Here is a 20,913-nt window from a genome sequence, read left to right on the forward strand (position 1 = left end):
CTAACTTTCTTTCTGTTTTTCCCCATACACCCCCTCTGCTCTATGGAAGACAGTGCATGGGAGGTAAATGCATTTTACACCCACGTTAGAACTATTTTGCATTAGGACAAAAGTTGCTAATTTTGGGCTCAACGTATCAGGTACGGGAATATCAAGGGTATGGTACAGTATTTCCTGCTTTCTCTAAAGATGTCAAGTCTGAACGTTAAGAACTCCACTTATCCATCGTTTCTTATTATGATCTGAAATTGTAATGCATAATTTTGTAACAAAACTTATTCATAATATTTCTTTTTCGTGGTTTATATCATGAAAGCAATTATACCATTCCTGGAATATTGGCTGTATGCATAACATTCAAATATTACGAAAATTGAATATTTTTGTCGTTCGCAGATTTTTAATTTGATAAGCAAAATAGCGCATATACCAGGTGTATTACATTGTACTGCAAAATGATATTACTGCAGACATTAATTTAAGCAATAATGATAAGTGTATTAACTATTTGGCTTAAAATGTATTGCAACCAAGGTGAGTTCCATTCCTGCCTATATCAGGGAAGACATTTTGCTATAAATGCATAGGTACTTCGAAACCATTCATGTGTTGAAATTCCGTTAACACCAATTATTCAATTGAAATATCTCCTCTCTTATGTCCTGTCTTAAAATTTTAGTTTCCTTGTATGAACATGTTTTCTGTCTTTTTTTCTATACGAGCTAAGAGACAATTTATGGATTTGTTGTTGACAATAGTATGGGGATTGGAGTCACTGGACCACTCTCAAATATCAAAATAAACTGCACATCCATCATATCTTTTCTCTTTCATGAATCACAGTGACATTTTACAAGTTAGTTCAATGGATTTATTTTATATATAGAACCGGACTGATCTGGGCAAAGTTTGGTTGGAAACAGAATAACAAAGAGCACAAATGCTTACAAACGTAGAACAGGTAATAAATTAATAAGTTGTAAGAAAAATGTTAATGAATAAATTAAAGATATTGTTTACAATGGAAACAACGATAGTTATACTAAATAATTAGAAGACATACATTTTTTGTGCAATTGTTATTTCGCTGTATCATATTCTAGCTATGATACTGTTTGTTGAAAATTTGCTCCTTCTTTCTCTCTATGAAATTAATTTTTTTTTTCGTTTGACAAATGACTTTCAAACTGCATTTTCCAATTCACTGAGTACAATTTTGCTTCTTTCCTATAGAACATGATATGCTATTGTTTTTATAAATATAGTTAGCTCCGTCTTAGTCATTTATTTCCAAATGGTTTGGTAAAGTACAGTTTTATTTATTAATGAGTTCCGATTCATAAAGTGCTTAATCTTCATTGAATATCATACTTTCGGAAATCCTCTACAGTTTCTGTTTTGATCTCTTAAAGAGTGTTAGTATTTATGTGCACTTTGTCAGAAAGATTCTACGCAACTGTTTGCGAGGGGTATTTACAAAGTTATGAATATTATTAGTTCGCTATGCAAAACACTTCTTTACTGTACTTAAGTATATCCTCTCAAAGTACTACCCATGCACCACAACAACATCTTCCAACATGAATATCCAATCATTAAATGCCACTTGACCGCTCCGATGGCCTAGCGGTTAAAGCGTCCGCCTCAATTATGGGAGGTCGCGGGTTCGAACCCCGGCAGAGTCACACCAAGGACTTATAAAAATGGTACTAACAAATTGCCTTGGTTGGCGCTCAGCATTAAGATGTTAGTGTTAGGACCGGTCGGCCTGGTGTCAGGATAATGTAACTGGATGGGATATCATGCTACATGTCTGCGGCATGATGTCGCAGTGCTAGACATCACTACAAACTGTCACACAGCAGACATCATAGCGATATGACTGAAAAATTGTTAATCCAAAACACACACTTTCTGATATTCATTTCTATGTATATTGTTCATAAACTGGAGAACCGTACGTCAAACTGCATGACGATTTTTAAATCGTCTGCCCTTCAATGAATCTTTAATAACGGGAAGTAACAAAGAAATATATTTAAAGCTAAAGCAGGGCTGAAAGGTTTATGTGACAATAGCTTGTATGTTACTGGGTTTTTCTTCTTCAGAAAGACTGACATGCCGATAGGTTTATGCGCCGGTACCCTATCATGGAATAGATGGATGCCCCAGGTACCTGTGCGTGGACGGCAGTTTGGGTGGTGTGTGTGCGTGTGTGTGTGTGATTAGGATTTTTAACGTAGCTGTAACCATTTTTCAGTCATATCGCTACGATTTCTGCAGTGTGGCAGTTTATAGTGATGTCTAGCACTGGGGAATCATGCCGCAGACATGTAGCATGATGTCCCACTCAGTCACATTATCGTGACACCAGGCCGACCGGTCCTAACACTTACCTCTTAATGCCGAGCGCCTAGCGAGGCAGCTGTTGTACCATTTTTGTAAGTCTTTTTTTATGAATCGGCCGGGGTTCGAACCCACGACCTCCCGCTTCCGAGGCGGACGCTCTAACCACTAGGCCACCGGAGCGGTCGACTGGTGTTTGGTAGTGTTTCACAATTTTTAGCAACACTTTGGAGGCATACGAAATGTCCAGTGACACTAACAGAGTCAGGCACATGTACCTGGGCTTCAAGCCTTATCCGTCGAAAAATAATACGAAATACTCTTGACAGACCCTCTACGTAGTGATCTCTGCTCTTTATCTTCGATCTAATCCATGTTTCATCACCTGCAATAATCTCATTAAAAGGCATGTGGTCACTCGTCTTATATTTGGCTTGTAGCTCTCTTGCGATTTCAGTCCAATTGTTTGTTGTTTTTTTTTGTTTTTTTTTAAATTATTAGCTGTCAACAAATGTGGGACCTATCCTGTACAAACCTTATGAGCTAAATGATTATTCAAATATATTAAAAACCAGCTGATGATTTAATGTCCTTAATACTAAAAATTTTGGAGTTTCTACAAATCTGATGAATTAATGCCCTCCATAATACAAATATCTCCACTGTGTATCGAGCGTCTTCATAAATATCCCCCTTCACAGCAGCTGCTTCCCGCTCACCTATTGCAGACAAGTGTTAAAGAACAGACGTAATGTACAGTATTCAAGAGACCCTATGATGGCATTGATTAGTTTCGTACAATGGTATTCGTGTTTAGCGGCTTGAGACGGAGATATAATGTTTCTGTTAGGCACGAACCAAATAGTTCCTTTCTTAATTAAGAATTATTGTTCTGGTGTACCTTACAGTGTGAGGTATTCATTACAGGTATTTTACCATAGAATAATTAGGATGGAATCAGTCCTTTATTTTGAGATGCCTTTTGTTGTGTTTGTGAAAGCAGGCGGTGAAAAAACACATGTAGATTGTTTTGTTTAATGCGACTGGAAACTGTAATTTTGACTGACTCCGGGATGGAACCGGAACTATTAATGTGTTCGGCCTTTTGCTTAGTGGAGAAACCATGAAAATGGGAAACAGGGTGAAGCCACGCAGTTGTAAAGTTATAAGTGTGTATTTGTGGTCATTGATTGATTAGAGGAATATTGGTTTAGCCTCACTGAATAATTTTTTAAAATTCAATGGAAACTCAGCAAGCCTCGTTTCCTTTAAATTAAAAAAATTTGTACATCTGATGCTACCTCAATAATAAAGCGTACACACACACACACACACACACACACATATATATATATATATATATATATATATATATATATATATATATATATATATATATATATAACCCTTTTCAGTTTGATTTATGCACAAAAGACTTTCCTTACTTTTATTAATTTAAGTTATGCACAAGTTTACCCAGTGAGTGTAAATAATTTTGCATATTGTGTGATTATTCTTGGCGATTAGCAAAATATCTCACATCCTAGAATTTATAACAACCTTTGTTGTTTGTGTGTGTGTTTCGGCAATGGGGAGTAGAGAGGTTCAAACATCAACATTGAGTTTGGAACAATGTAAGAATTTGTATTCATTGGAAAAAAGAAAGAAAGAAAGAAAGCAAGAACGAAAGAAAAAAGGTAGGAAGGAAGGAAAGAAGGTTATAAATATTATATACAGCTCGTTTACTGAAAGTATAACGTACTGGAGTGGGGGAGGAGTGGAAGCTACAATGCGTGATGGGAGACGACTTTTCCTATCTAATTTGAATAAGCCTAAACTTTGTTTGTTTAGGGTGCCATTTCTCTACATTCAAAAATGCAATAACAGTTATTTGGAATTCTGTCACCAGGTGTGCGCATCAGTTATCTGGACAACATTGACAGTGTTCCCCCTTTTCTATCCTTCCAGTGGACACCATATGACACATTAGGTCAGTTTTACACTTATCTCACCAGATTAATATCATGTTCTAGCTTTATTTGCAAATGTAAAATAACACATATAATACATGTATTTGTAAATAAAACAGTTAAATCACATAAAGCTAACCGCTATAAAAACTGCCGAGATTTATTATGTTTCTTCTCTATGCAAGTGTAGACCATCTAGTTCAAAGTAATGTGCTTCTCTGCTGGACTCGGATCTCAATTAGTTTTGCTATGTAGTCTCTATATTCGTTTCTGGATAATGACTTTTCCACTGAATCCAGATCCTAATAAATCATAAGTTAATCTCAAGTATCATCAAAGATGAACTCAGTATAAAGTTCTTGTTGTAGGTAAACCCGCATTTTGTTGAGAGGCTGGACTGTAAAGAAAGCAACGTGCACTGGATCACATATTTCATTCCTGATCATCATCAATGCCTCATTACTCGCTGTGCATTGACATTGCCAAAATACACACAGACAACCACACCATAATGCTCATAATCTAAAGAATAAACAAGTACTAAATCTAGCTCCTGTTATCATCGCCAAAATGAGAGAGGATTTTTTTTTATATACCTAAAAATAGACTGGTACTGCACATGATCGGAATATTGCTGAGCCATTTCCGTCGGTTCGTAAAATAAACCTCGCATGTAATTCGTTCCCATTGAGAATCTACATTCTGAACTACCTTCGTTCACAGTGAAACAACATAGCGGCGGAAGGAAACAAGGTCACAACTGGAATGACCTTGGCCTTTGCTGTCATAACATTTGTGGTGCACTCCGCCAGCGGCGAATCACCAAAGACATCAAATTAATGTGTATTCCTACTTCCCATGTTATTTCACGAACTGACGGAACTCTCCGAGCGATGTTTCTATCGTCGGACTACACTAGTTGGTATTGAAACGGAAGTAATAATTATGACCCGTATCCCACTCTGCGTCATAGTCGCCAAATAAGCTACTATGGTATCTGACGATTTACTATCCAATTTTGGATATTATCACTACGCCAACACACTCGGAAGTCACGTCTGTATGTTAAGAGTAACAAATTAGTTCCAAACACGTCGCCCATTACTTTGTCAATTTTTATTACGTACTGAAGTCAGTCTAATCACAGGGACTCGTATCGTTGCTTAAAACTGACCTGTCATACATGTACTATATAATAACTACAAGGGAGGACACATCTCTCCTTGCTCGCGCGACCTATCTAAGAATAAACGCTGATATTTCAAGCTACGCTTTGCGTGGCTTCATAAATTTGGTACCGATAATTAGCTCAGGCATTCGATTGCATGTCACTATCAAAAGTTTGATTTAATATCATATCTTTAAGGAATACCAAATCATTTTCCCACGGTACCGCGCGACATGGCCCTGATCGCGCCCGCTTAATATGCAAGAACAAAGCGCTGAATGGAATAGTCCTCTCATTGGTCAAAAGAAAATGACGTCCTGTATTTATTTATAACTTATTTTCAGTTGGCCAATGAGAAGGCAGTATTCCATTCAGGGCGTTGTTTTTGCACCACGATATTGGTTAGTTGGTATTATATACTTAGGGAGGCAACACATGAAATCCAATAGATGTCGCAAGGACAAAGCACCAAAATAGCTTTTCGATCCGCCAAGGTGTAGATAGGATTATCGGAATCTTGGCTGGCAAAGATGGGGTCGCGAGCACGTTCTAGATGGTCGTGGAGGGTTGCCAGGAATTTTTTGAGGGTACAAGTCTTGAAACGGGTTGGTAAGGCTCATACAAGTTTCTTCGGGTCGCGTCCAAAATATAAGCCCTGATACACTTGATTACTTTTGTTTATGTTTTTAATGTTGTTTAAAATGCTGATATGGTTTACCAAACAGACTGTATTGTTTACAATACGTTGCATAGTACACCACGGATGGTTGGACATGCCTTCTAAATTGTTTGAACAGACCCATACAGCAATATACATGTGGGAAGAGTTGCCGTTCCTGATATAAATCACTAAGAATCATAATGAAGCTATCAAGGTTGGGTGCTGTTGGCTTAACTTCGCTTGGAATGTCTGGGTTGTGGTGGGTGGTGCCGATGGTTCCTAGTTTTTTCATTGCCATCTTTTTTCCTACAAGCTGGTCCATCTGTTGTTTTTTTTTTTTTTTTTTTCAAACGTGGCAGTGGCCTGGTGAACTTGGCATCGCCAGCTTTCACGGTCGGCAGCCTGTGATGCCTAATGGTGGTGGTTGATGCCACATGTGGTGAGGGTATTTTTCAAGGAGTCTTTATATCTCTTTCGAGGTATCCCTCTATCACGGTGGCCAGTGGACAGTTCACCATACAGTGCAATATTTGGCAGGCGATGGTCCTCCATCCTGAAGACGTGCCCTGCCCAGCGTAGCTGTATCTTTATGAGCGTGGCCTCAACGTTGGTGATCCTTGCTTGTTTGAGGACTTAAGTGTTGGTGACGAATTCACTCCAGTGAACGTCGAGGATGGTGCGGAGGCAGCACTGATGTAAGCGTTCAAAGAGGCAGAGGTGGCAACTGTATGTGACCCAGGATTCGGCGCCATATGGGAGGGTGGTCAGTACGACAGCTCTGTAGACGCTGATCTTTGTATCTCTCCTGAGACTGGCGTTGTAGCACACTCGTTTATAGTCTGCCGAAGGCGCTATTTGCCTTGGCTAGTCTGTTGTCTATTTCTTTGTCGATCTTGGCATCAGAGGAGATAACACAGTCCAGGTAAGTGAACTAGTGGACTACTTTCAGCTTTGTCTGGTCAATGAAAATGATTGTTGGCCAGTACTCTTCCTTGGGTGCATACTGGTGAAGTACCTCAGTTTTCTTTAGGCTGACCTCACAACCAGAGAGCTGGCAAGCTTCTGAAAAGATTGATGTTACGCTCTGAAAGGCGGATTCCTTGTGGGCAACAAGGGCGTCGTCGTCTGCAAAGAGAAGATCTCTAATCTGTTTTTCCAAGGTCTTGGTATGGGCCTGAAATCGCTTTAAGTTGAAGAGGTTGCCATCAGTACGACATCGGATATAGATTCCATCTAAGTACTGGTGGAGCATAATGCTAAAGAATACTGAGAACACTGGGGGCTAAAGGCAGCCCTGTTTCATGCCATTTGCGGTGGGGAAGGTCTGTGACAGGTCCTTATTGTTTCTGACCTTACCAAGCTGGTCTTCATGTCGCTGGATGACCTTGGTAAGGATCTTTGGAGGACAGCCGAGCTTTTCAAGGATTTTCCAGTCCATTTCTACTCATCCTGTCAAATGTCTTCGTTAGGTCCACAAATGTGATTTACAGTTCTTTATTTTGTTCTCTGCATTTCTCCTGGATCTGTATCATGACGAACACCATGTCAGTTGTGCCACTATTGGCTCTGAAGCTGCATTGACTCTCTGGAGCATGTTCTTTTGCAATGGTGGGCACCAATCTGTTCAGCAAAGCTCTAGCAAGGATTTTGCCTGCAGTGGAGAGCAGAGTTATCCCACCGTAGTTTGAGCAGTCAGACTTTTCCCCCTTGTTATTGTACAAGGTGATGACGACTGCATCTCTGAGATCTTGTGGAAGTTTTTCTCTCTCCCAGCAGCAACGAAGAACTCGTGGAATATGGTGTGCAATGCCGTGTCTCCTCTCTGGTGGTACAATATCTTTCCCTGCAGCCTTTCCAGTCCTCAGCTGTTCTATGGCTTTTACAGTCTCTTGCAGTGTGGATGCCTCATCGAGTTCCATCTTTAATGGCTGTTTTGTGATGCGGTCAATAGCTGCCTCCTGGACTGTGCGGCTAGTGCTGAAGAGGGTGTGGAAGTGCTCTGACCAGCGGTTCAGGATAGATTCCCTGTCAGTGAGTAGCTCTTGGCCATCTGCACTCCATAGGGGGCTCTGTATTTGGAAGGAAGGACCATACATTGCTTTCAACGCTTCACAGAACCCCTTGTAGTCACCAATGTCAGCGTACAACTCTGTTCTTTCTGCAAGCTTTGTCCACCATTCATTTTGTATGTCTCGGAGACTGCATATTGGGTGTAGGCGGTTTACACTGACATAGTACCCCGTAGTACTTCTAGATCTAATTAACCATGTATAGGCTGTAGCTACATAGGGACTGAGAATCAGGCTAACACTCACCAGGAACAGTTGCTAATGGTTGAAAGAAATAATCATATTTCCTATTTTAATGAATTCTGACCTAAAAAGGATACTTTGTAAATTTAACATTGAAAGTATTATTATGTACCAGAAGAAAGCCTTTTTATGTGTATTTGAGTGCAAGGTATTTGTGAAAACACGGACCGACAATGGAAAATTACTTATTTATCAGTCCATTCAAGTCGTGTGCTCCCCTTGTCTCGATCACGTAGGATCAGTGTTTAAATTTGAACAACTTAATCTTGATTGGATGTCGTGGCTTGTCACTGCATCCAATGAAATTCACAGACCCGAAGATCAGAAATATCTGCTCGATATGTCAAGGTGTTGTTATTGTTGTTGTTGTTGTAGGGTTTAACGCCATTTTTCAGCACAATATAGGCTTCACATGGCGGCCATTAAAACCGGTGGAAGAACCCTGGAAAACCCCGGGAAGAACCACCGACCCATGAGAAGTTACTGGCAAGCTTTCTCACGTACCCCCGTTAGCCCAGCCTGAGATTCGAACCCACGCAGACAGAGGTGAGATGGCAGTGGTCCAGAACGATAAGCACTTTAGACCACTCGGCCACTCGGGGCCCCATATGCCAAGGTGTAGAAAGGAACCTTCACTAGCGAAGATGTCGCAACCCTGATTTGGGTCGCGACCTGAAGTACAGAACCATTGGTATATGACATAATCACCTGTAGAAATCTGAAAATTTTCAGTAAGCGAGGATAAATACCATTCAACAGGTTCTGCTTAGCTAAAACTAAGCATAGATTGATACAGGTAATCGTTCTGAATGACTGAAAGTGTAAATAAATGAATGTGAATAAATTTAAGACTAGCCAAAGACAGACAAAAAAGAATTTACGACTTTGCATTGCAAAACAACTTACACATGTAATAATTTTTACAAACGAAACCATTTTAAAACAAAATACATTCATTTAACAATAAAATGGATATTATTGCACTAAATATGCTATCGTGCACGTTCATTGGATTATTTACACCATGAATAGGGAAAACACTCAAACTTACTAACGCAGTATAAGGTTTTTGATACAACCCACACGTGTATGGATACAACATATTCGTGTATGGATATAATCTACTCATGTATGGATAAAACAACAAAATATAATACATCAGACATTGTGAGCACATAAAATACATAATAATTTGAATTTTATTTTACACAACATAATTCGTGGCGTAACACATGTTGTATCTGATTGAGCAGTTTTCAAAGAGGTGATATCAATATGGTATGCATTTAACATAAAAGAGGCGATATCAATATGGTATGCCTTTAACATAAAAGCAACAACGTCGGCTTCAGAGATAATGTATCCATGTTTGCAAGTTGGGAAAGAATAAAAGTGTGGCAAAACCTTGATGTCTTGAAAACTAACACTCACGAGAATTAATGTAGATTTGTTGGTTTCAAACATCAAGAAAGACATACTGGTGTTTTTGAAGAGAGATGTAAATTTACAGATTAGTTTTTGACTTATGATAATGTTGAGATATCAAGAAAGTTTAAGCAGTGAAGCATGAAAAAGAAATATACGACATTATCTGGTGTCTGAAAACGTACAAATTTGTATTGGGTAATAAACAGTGCTTGGAGTTGAATAAAGGAGCAGCAATTTACACTCAATACTCATCGTTGCGGTAGCTGGTATATACTTTCTAAAGAAGTGATCGAGCATATTAAAAGCTTTTAATTGTGCGAGACATGTTGTGTATCACTATGAAAAACACAAATAACGAACCCATCAAAGACTTGTAAAGACCTCAGGGTAATCTGTTCGATTTTCCGAAACTTTCAAGGCCTTGGAAATGCTACCTCATTTTTCCCAAACTATCAAAGACCTTCAAAGTCCGTATGAACCCTGTCTAGTCGGCCATTTTTGTGTTGAATTCTTTCATTGGATTTGTTGCCAAAATAGTTTCGTTTGATGTTATTATTCAAATCTCTCTGTAGCTGTGTTATCCTCTAAGAAGACGCTTTGTCTTTTCCAAATCAGTTTCAAGTATTCAGCTTTGTAGTCTCAGTTCAGCTGATTGCAAATATTGTTGAATATTTGACACTGACTTTTGCACATCTTCGCTGTCTCTTATACCAAACACAACGCTGAAAATCTCAGTGTGAATTATTCTGTAAATCTAAACCCTTTGTTCGTGTTTCGTCTATATGTTATTTAGAGTTATTAGACTTTGTTATTTGTATTAGTATTGCTCTGTTCAATAACTTGTTAATTACTGTCCACTTGTAACTGATCATGACTAGGAAACAGTTGTAGATAACGCAGGCAGTCTTCCTCTGGGTACCAGGTCCACCGTGGAAACCAAAGAAGAAAGATCTATGCGATCCAACAGGTCTTTGCTCTCAGCGACTTCAACAGGGTCAGTATTCAGTATTATCTGTCCCATGTGACTTGAACTGATCCCTTGTTTGTAAAGAATTTCGTCCTAACTTGGTTTTATGGTTAGGTAAGCATACAAGAGCTATAAATGGCACATTACATACCCACTATGTCAAGTTAATTTGCATTTACCAGTTTCCCTCTTTCAGTTTGTGACCTTAACTTCTGACATACTGACCGTAAAATTGATAGTCATGTGTCTTGTCTCAAATACAAGCCATCCTTAAAGTTTGGTCAGTTTCTGGCATAGAACCTGAGCTATTTTAAAATTCATTTTCCTTCTTGGAGTCCCTCTGACTGCGACCTTTGACAATTTAACCCCATCGTTTTCAGGTGCTTTCTTCCTCAAAAATACAATTCATCTACAAAGCTTAGTAGTGGCATGTTGTACTGAACTTGAACAGAAATAACTCTTTACTTCTTTCAGTCCCTGTGACCTTTACCTTTGATTATAAGAAGTAAAATTAGTTGTTATACAAAGTTTATCAAAATAGAAGCAAAGAATCTGAGATAATGCATGGGAACCATTTATCTTAAGTTAGTATGAAATAGACCCCAAAATCAAATGTCATTCAAGATATTGTCTGTAAAATTTCCTTCTTTCAGTCCCTTTGACCAAAACCATTGATTTTTTTTTTAAAAGCCCCAAATCAAAGATTCTGCCTTAACTCAATTGCAAGCTACTTAAAACTAGTATTGATATACGGTACAGAACCCGAGTTAACGCGCTGAACAAAAATTAGGAAACAGATGAATGGATATGATAAGTTTCACCATATCTTATGTCACGTGTTTAGGTTCGGATAAACAGTAACACAAGAAAGAGTGAAAACAACAAGCTTTGAAAATTAAATAATTTATTTCCCTGGAACAATTCTGTAACAATGAAAAAAAATATGAACCTATGGTTTTATAGAATCAAATCCAAAATAATCCAAAAATTATCCAAGAATAAAATTTTTGAAGTCCTAATAATAAAAAGTTCTATCGATTTAAAGTTCGAATCCCTACGAAGAATCTAAGATGGAAGACTATGACGTATGCTGCAATCTGTAGTGTGGAAGTCTACAATTCATTGTAGAAACAATAAGTATCACTCGGTTTCTGTTAGCTGAATAAAATTTTATACAAAACTGTCTTTGTTGAACAATTTTACATAAGCACACGTATTTTCCAGAAAAATAACAGAACTAATCCTTCTGAATCTAAGTAATTTGAAATAACTCCAAACAGCACAATATACAACTTCCAATTTAACAGCCCAGCTTCTAATGAGATTAATTCTCCAAAACAGAGGTTATATGGTCTTGTAAAACGTAAACAAGGGGTCACTTGGTCATCTTCTCGAAGGTTATAGAAAATAAGTACTTGTTAGAGATCAAGTTTACCCAGTGTGATCCTGATGAAAACCAATCATTTTACTCTAAGAAATAAAAAAATTATTTACATCTTAAAGACAAAGTCCCATCATGACCTCGACAACAACCAATCATTTTAAAATAAATATAGAACTTGTTTACAACGGTTGCTACAAATTTTGAAACAAGGTCAGGATATAGATCAACACCTGGTGTTTATAAACTAACAGTCAATGTCAAACTATTTTCTGAAATAAAAGTATCATCTCTACAGAATAAATTTACATTACAATATCAAGAAATGAAAAGTATTTTAAAAAAATAAAACTGAAAAACAATTAAATTGAAATAAATATATATATATATTAAATCAGATATAATTAAATCAAATATGCATAACACTTCCCCTATAAAGAAAAAGATTTATACATAAAGCTTTCTTTCCCCACATCCTAATTATACACGAGGTTAAAAGAACTCGTCTAAATTACAGTGTACACGAAATAATACATTGTTATACACGGGAAAGTGCGTCTGCTATTAAATTATCTTTTCACTCGATGTGCCTGATATCAAGATTATATTCCTGCAATAACAAAATACACCTTAGTAGTCTTTGATTTTTATTTTTCATCTTGTCGATGAAAGTTAGGGAGTTGTGGTCATTAAATACAATAATCAAAGAAGGAGCTGAACTAAGGTAAACTTCAAAATGTTGTAATGCCAATATCAAAGCCAAATATTCCTTCTCGATTGTTGAATACTTTCTTTGGTGCTTATTCAATTTCTTAGAAAAATAGCACACTGGATGATCAATGACATTTTCATCTTCTTAATCATAACTGCTCCAACCCCAACTTCACTTGCATCAACAGTTTAAAAGATTGGCTGAAATTTGGAGCTGTAAGAACTGGCACACTTTTAGGTATGGCTTTCAACTTGTCCAAAGCCTCCTGACATTTTTCAGTCCAAATCAATGTTTTTCTTACTCAATACATTTGTCAGTTGTTCAGCATTGATAGACAAATTGGAACAAAATTTTCGATAGTATCCGGCCATACCTAAAAATCGCATCCGTTGATTTTTAAATACAGGTACTGGAAATTAAGAGATAGCCTTGACTTTAGCATCTAAAGGTTTAAATTGTCCGTGTCCCCCGATGTGTCCTAGAAAAGTTACACTAGCACGGCAGAACTCACTTTTAGATAAATTGTCAAATTTGCATCTGTGAGTCTTTCAAAACTTCCCAGATTGTTGCTAAATGTTCTTTTCAGGAGTCGTATGCGATGATATCCTCGATGTAAGCGTCACAATTGTCTAGACCAGAGGTAATCGTATTCATGAGACGTTGAAATGTACTTGGCGACCCTTTCATCCCAAACGGCATTACTTTATATTGGTAAAGTCCATCTGGAGTCACGAATGCCGAAATTTCCTTTGCTCTTTCCGTTAGTGTAATCTGCCAAAATCCTTTCAGAAGATCAAATTTGGTGAAATACCTGTCAATCCCCATCTTATCAATAGTCATTGATTCTTGGTAATGGGAATGAATCTGTTTTCTTCACACGATTCACCTTCCTTATAATCAATATACATAAGTAAAGTTTTATCTGGTCTTGGAACAAGTATGCATGGTGAACCACAGTCACTTTTAATGGGGACTATAAAATCATTCTCCAGCAAATATTGAACTTCTTTTTTCAAGTTTTCCTGTTTGAAAGCGTTCATCCTGTCCGGGTGTTGTTTTACAGGTTTAGAATTTACAATTTATAACGTCGTGGAAAATTGTGTTCATTCTTGTAGGAACATCTGGAAATAAGTGCTCATATTCAAATAATAACTGTTTAAGTTCATTTCTTACTTGCTCTTGCAAATGTGAAAGTTTCTGGTCCAGACCTTTCATAATTTCTGAATTCCGAAGATCTGTCACTCCAATGTCAGTAGAAGCCAATGATATTCATTCACTTAAATCTCCAATGAGTGGGACAGGTACAACTAAATAAATTGCTTGTTTAACCTGGCTATCTCTTTCAACATACTGGTACTCCTATAATTCATTTAGATCCAAGGAGCACTAATATTAAAATTTAACTCATTCATTTTCTTCTTAACCTTGTATGGGCCGTAATATCTAAACCGAAGAAAAAATTGAAGAATGTGCAAGAGAGACATAACTAATTATTACAAAACTCAAATATTCTCTCCATTGATGTTCTGTCAAACCGTAATTTCACTTTTGACTTGAATTGCTGAAAGACAAATTCAAGCAGAATATGCTAGAAAGTTCCAGACCTAAAATGTGACCCTTGACCCGATTGGATAGATTTGGAAAGGCCAAATTGAGCAAAAGACTTTATCATAGCTTTTACTATTATTTTAGGTATTATATTTCTCAAGAAAATTGCCTCTGGAAATCTTGTTGATGCACATATAATGGTCAATAGGTATTGGTTACCTGACTTGGTCTTAGGTAAGGGACCAACACCATCTACCATAATTCTACTGAATGGTTCGTCAAAGGCAGGAATAGGTTGTACATGAGCCTTGTGAATTTTCTGATTTGGTTTTCCTACCATTTGACAGGTATGACAAGATCAGTATTTACCAACATCACTTTTGATTTTTGGCCAATAAAAGTGTGTTAAGATCTTGTGACAAGTTTTATTGATCCCTAAATGACCAGCCAATGGAGTTTCATGGGCCTGGCCAGACTAAATATTTCCTGTCTATAAGGTTTCGGAACTACAATACGATAGCTCACTGACCATTCGTCATCAGCAGATACATCGGGAGGTCTCCATTTTCTCTTAAGAATTCCATTTTTAATGAAATAACAGACAGGAACTTCAGCAGTTTCAGTTTCACTAATGACCCTTTGAAACAAACAGATCTCAGGATCTTTTTCCTGTTCGGTGACAAGTGATTGTCATTTATCACCCTGATTAGAATAAAGAGAATGAGTCGTTAAAAGAGGATCACTGTGCTCAATACCTTCTGATTGATCCAAACAAGGAGTGAAAGTGACCTCATCAAAAACCTGACCAATACATGTGTCAGTTAAAAGAATATTTTCCTTATCAACATCATTCTCAAGAGCCTTCTTTGCCATAGCTCTGGTAAATGCACAAGCTGGAAATACTTTAGGGAATTCGTTTACATATGGATCTACTTTCTGATCCAAGCAAGGCTTGTCAGTTGCAAGTGGATTAACCACAACCTTGTCTCCAGCTAGGTCGTTGCCTAGTAATAAATGAATGCCCTCAACAGATAAAACAGAGACTGTTCCGACTTTCTCGGGTCCTAAGACTAAGTCTGATGACAAATTTATGCAATGGAGAGGAACATTAACAAAGCCGCACTCTACTCCCTGAATAAGAACACTCTCATTAGAAAAAGACTTCTCAGAAAAAGGCAAAGTACTTGACAATAAAAGACTCCGTGAAGCTCCTGTGTCCCTTAAAATGTTAATAGGGATAGGATTGGCCGAATCACCCAGAGTGATACAGAACCCTTTCATACGAATGGTTCATAATTCTCCATAATCAGATCAGACTGGGGTTTATTAGACCAACAAAATATTGCTTTCAATACAAGACCGTGACCTCTTAGAAACAAGAGCAGTTGGAATAGGTCTGTCTTGATTCTGATGCCCATTTTTCAATTTGTAGCAATCAGAAATAACGTGTCCTTGTTTCTTGCAATAGGTACATGTAGGAAGAGACAAGGATCTTGGATCAAGCTTCTCTGAAGTTGATTTTTAGAAGTTGTGCCAGTTTGAGTTTTAGAAGAGCTTCTGAAATACGTTTCTGCCAGAAGACTGTTGAGTAGAAGTCTTATTTACAAAAGGAACTTTCTGAGTTAAAAAATACTCATCAGCAGCACGAGCAGGATTTTCCAAGCTTTCAATCTGATGCTCGTCAAGATAAGGCTTACTGTCACTATGTAGTTTTTGAACTCTTCAAGTAATATAAGTTTAAGACTTTCATAATCTTGTTCAACTGTCTTGGCAAAGCACCATCTATCAAATAACTGCTCTTTTTCTCTAACAAATTCGAAAAGAGTTTGTCCAGCTTCTTTTATATAGTTTCTGAATTTTTGCCAATAAGCTTCAGGCACTAACTCATAACCTCTTAAGATGCATTCTTTGACCGTATCATTGTCACCACTTTGTTCAACTGACAGTGAACAGTAAATGTCACTAGCTTTACCAGTGAGCACACATTGTAATAATTGAATCCAATGCTCCCTTGGCCACTTAAAACTCAGCAATTCTTTCAAAGCGAAAGAAATATGTCTACTTCTTCCAGAGAAGGAGGTACTAACTTGATATTTCTTAAAACATCAAAAGTAGGTTAGTGTTTTTCCTTTGCTAACTCCAATTCTTTTAACCGAATTTGAAATTCTATTTCATTCTTCTCTCTGCATCTGTCTCTCTCCTCTTTTTCAAACTGTAACTTTATTTGTTCTTTTAGTAATAACATTTTTTTCTTTTTCTTTCTCCAATTTCATTTGTTCTCTTTCTTTATCCAGTTGCAACTGCATCTGCACGTTTTTCTCTCTCCTCACTCTCTTTTTGCAACTCCATTCGTCTTTCTTCCATCTCTTTCTGAAACTGCATTTGTCTTTCATCTCTCTTTCTGAAACTGCATTCATCTTCCTTCCATCTCTCTTTCCAGTTTTATATTTTCTATTTGAAACTGAACCTGTCTTATCTCTAATTCCAACTTTTTAGCTGTACTTCCATTTTAAAAATTTCCATCCACTCCTGAGTAAAACTTCAAAAAAAAAAGTTCGTATACTTTTGATGATAAATTTAGAAAAAGCTTGCCGATTTCACTAAAAATTGCAAAAACTAGGGGAATTCAAATTTTAAAAACAAAGTTTTCTTAAATAATCCATCCAAAATTCAAAATAATCCGGGACAAGCCACGCCAATTTCTTATGTCACATGTTTAGGCTCGAATAAACAGTAACACAAGAAAGAATGAAAACAACAAGCTTTGGAAAATACAAAAATGTATTTCCCTGGAAAAATTCTGTAAAAATGAAAAATATGAACTACGGTTTTATAGAATCAAATCCAAAATAATTCTAAAAACAAAATGTTTTACTGATTTCAAGTTCAAATCCCGACGAAGAATCTAAGATGGAAGACAATGACGTATGCTGCAATCTGTAGTGTGGAAGTCTACAGTTCATTGTAGAAACAATAATTATCACTCCAGTTTCTGTTAGCTGAACAAATTTTTATACAAAACTGTCCTTGTTGAACAATTTTACATGAGCACACATATTTTCCAGAAAAATAAGAGAATTAATCCTACTGAATCTAAGTAATTTGAAATAACTCCAAACAGCACAACATACAACTTCCAATTTAACAGCCCAGCTTCTACTGAGATTAATTCTCCAAAACAGGTTATATGGTCTCGTACAACATAAACAAAGGGTCACGTGATCATCTTCTCGAAGGTTATAGAAAATAAGTACTTGTTAGAGATCACGTTTACTCAGTGTGACCATGATGAAAACCAATCATTTTACTCTAAAAAATAAAAAACTGTTTACATCTTAAAGTCGAAGTCCCATCATGACCTTGACAATAACCAATCATTTTAAATAAAGACAGAACTTGTTTACGATGGTTGCTTCAAATTTTGAACAAAGTCTGGATTTAGATCAACACCTGGTGTTTACAAACTAAAAGTCAAGGTCCAACTATTTTCTGAAAAAAAAGTATCATCAAAAAAGTATCATCTCTAGAGAATAAATTTACATTACAAGATCAAGTAATGATTTTTTAAAAATTAAAACTGACAAACAATTAAATTGAAATAAATACATGTATATATTAAATCAGATATAATTAAATCAAATATACATAGGGGCCCCGAGTGGTCTAAAGCGCTCTCCGTTACGGATCACTGCCATCTCACCTCTGTCTGCGTGGGTTCGAGGCTAGGATTCGGCCAATGTGGGTATGTGAGAAAGCTTGCCAGTAGCTTCTCGTTGGTCAGTGGTTCTTCCCAGGTTCTTCCTCCACCATCAATACTGGCCGCCATGTATAGCCTATCTTGTGCTGAAAAATGGCATTAAACCCCACAACAACAACAACAACAACAAATATACATAACACCATACAACAGGCATATAAAAACATTTTGTTGGTAAGTAATTATAGAAAATGACATAAATAAACCAAAGAAACAATTTGAGAATCTTATGGATAGCACTGCATTTAAATGATACATCTATAAATATGCCATGTAAATACCGGTACACAGCCTCTGTTCTCCCCCATGCACTTGTGGGTTGTCAGGTCCAACATGTTGAAACATTATTCTTATTCAGCAACCATACTAAATCCTGCAACAAACTTTGATTTCAATAGAGAAATTTCTCTGCACACACAACTCCACTGAACTGCCTCTACTGTATTTCATATGTAATCTGTCTCAATGCTTTTGTTCAATTAGTCCAACTACATCTGTGACAGCTGTTCCTATTATGATGTATATAAAGTGAAGAGTTAACATTTAACATTTCATGTTGATATGGAAGCTTATTACTGCTACAGTATTGGCAGACCCTCCCTTTTGTTTGTATCTTCCTAGCAATTTTAAAACTAAAAATGATCAAGAATATAAAAAATGCAAAAAATCTAGTAATTTCATTGAGTTATAATTTGTAACCCAATTGTCATCAATGGGTTACTGACACTTTAATTTTTTATGTTTCAATGCAAATAGAAGTTCCCAATGTAAAAAAAACAACATTCAGACTGCTTGCTATTTTTGGTTTCTAGAACAGTCCACGTCAGTAAAAAATCTGCATCCAATATTTGTAATGTCTAGGGATTATAATTCTAACACAAATTGACTGAAGAAATAGGAGGAACTCTTCTATATATGTATTCAGAGGGATGTAAATCCAAAATTTATGGAACTATTACGATTTTTAAAGATTGTGAACTATATCACATCTGTTGCTTGAAAACACAGACATACCCAAGCAAATATGGTCACCATGATGCTAAAGAAACTCGCGTTTGACTCGAAACTCCAACAAGATGACAGTGTTTGAGACCGCCTGTCATGAACCAGGTTACAAATGATAATTCAATGAATGAAATGACTGAGCATCATGCATTTTTCATATCCTTGAGGCCTTCAATTTTTAATATCAGTGGGGGGTTTCCAAACAAACAGGGCAGTGTGAGAATACTACAGTTACCAAATTTTGTTTACTACTAATAGTACAACATATTCTTTTCTAAATTAAACTGATGCACAAAAATTATGGCTGAAAGTAAGACTCACTTTAAAAAAATGTTTTATGCATGAACAAGAGACTTGCTTGCTTGTGTTCTGTCTTAACATTAACAAAAAAAGATCAAAACTTTACCAGTGAGCTCAATCCAAGGCATCGATGGATGCATGAATGTACAGATGGATATTGTTGTTGTTGTTGTAGGGTTTTGTGCCATTTTTCAGCACAAGATAGGCTATACATGGTGGCCAGTATAAATGGTGGAAGAAGAACCTGGGAAAACCCCAGAAAGAACAACTGACCCACGAGAAGCTACTGGCAAGCTTTCTCACATAGCCACACAGATGGATGCCAAGATATGATCCATACGTATGCATCCATCTCTACATTCATCAGGAATTCAAAAGATCAGAATAATGTACTTCATTCTTAAACAAAACTTAGAAACATTTTTTTTTAAAGTAGGTCTAGATAAAGACATTGTAGTTCAAGTGGCTTTGGGGCAGAGGTGCTTGCTTATAAGACAAGTCTAACTGCAAACAGCAGACCTAGATCTACTGTCACATAATGTACCAGCAGATCTGGGTCTGTGTAGTTTGTAAGGGGTAATCAGTATAACCTACAACATAGATCCTGATCTGCAGAGACATTATGCTACAGCAGATCAAGATCTATGTTGTTTGCACTTGGACTGTCTTAAAAGTAAAAATATATGTGCTACCTGCGTTCTAACTTGCCAATGTTTATAACTCCTTGACTTTGTAAGATTTAAGTAAAATATTTATAAATTTAATATTTCATGTCTATATGACATAAGACGTCGAGGCCCTTTGACGACTGATGTAACTGCGGTTACAATATCTCTACAAGTACATAGTTATACTGACATACAAAGCCCTTAACTCATTGATCTAACTGAGGTAACTTTAGCTCTACAAGTACGTACTTCTACTGATGGTGGGAACTTCAGAGCCAAGGTCAAATATTTTTACATTTTCAGCTGAGCTGCCAGAACTTGCTGATATAGCACATGGAGCTATTCCTATGATATTTCTACACTGATTTTAACCAAAACAATTAATAATATTATATTCTCCAAGCAATTTTTTAGTTTCCAGTGATTTTAGTGCAACAGGGTCAGAAACATTTAATTCTGACACTGTAACTTTTGACTGCCATGATCGGTACACAAGTGAATTGTAATGTTCATACATTAATATAACATCAGGCAACTGCAGCTACCATTGATCTAAAGTCATTCCACAAACTCAACACAGTTCTTTTCTTATAACTTGGCCTTACCATATAGAGTTTATAGTGCTTATAGTGATTTGTTTAACAATGTTTCCCATGGCAGAGCACTTAACTGGATTTTTATGTCTCGTAA

At 36.8% G+C, this 20,913-nt stretch overlaps 1 protein-coding gene across 1 annotated transcript; it reads right to left on the reverse strand.

Annotated features, from left to right (window-relative positions):
- Positions 1 to 7,629: 7,629 nt before the first annotated feature.
- LOC149780921 (uncharacterized) lies at positions 7,630 to 18,585 on the reverse strand. The gene is made up of 2 exons (XM_089936250.1): positions 18,532 to 18,585; positions 7,630 to 8,472 (listed from the first exon to the last, which is right to left on the reverse strand). The coding sequence occupies exons 1-2, from the start codon at positions 18,583 to 18,585 to the stop codon at positions 7,630 to 7,632; spliced, it is 897 nt and encodes a 298-aa protein (XP_089792376.1).
- Between the last annotated feature and the right edge of the window lie 2,328 nt (positions 18,586 to 20,913).

The sequence above is a fragment of the Sinohyriopsis cumingii genome, chromosome 16 (genome assembly GCF_028554795.1).
Source record: "Sinohyriopsis cumingii isolate HCF-2022 chromosome 16, ASM2855479v2, whole genome shotgun sequence".
Taxonomy (NCBI): Eukaryota; Metazoa; Mollusca; class Bivalvia; order Unionida; family Unionidae; genus Sinohyriopsis; species Sinohyriopsis cumingii.

Coding starts and splice junctions, on each gene's coding strand:
- LOC149780921 (XM_089936250.1), bottom strand. CDS start 18,585: ATGTTGGACCTGACAACCCACAAGTGCATGGGGGAGAACAGAGGCTGT. Junction 8,473..18,531: donor AGAACAGAGGCTGTGTACCG/GTATTTACATGG, acceptor TTCAACCATTAG/CAACTGTTCCTGGTGAGTGT.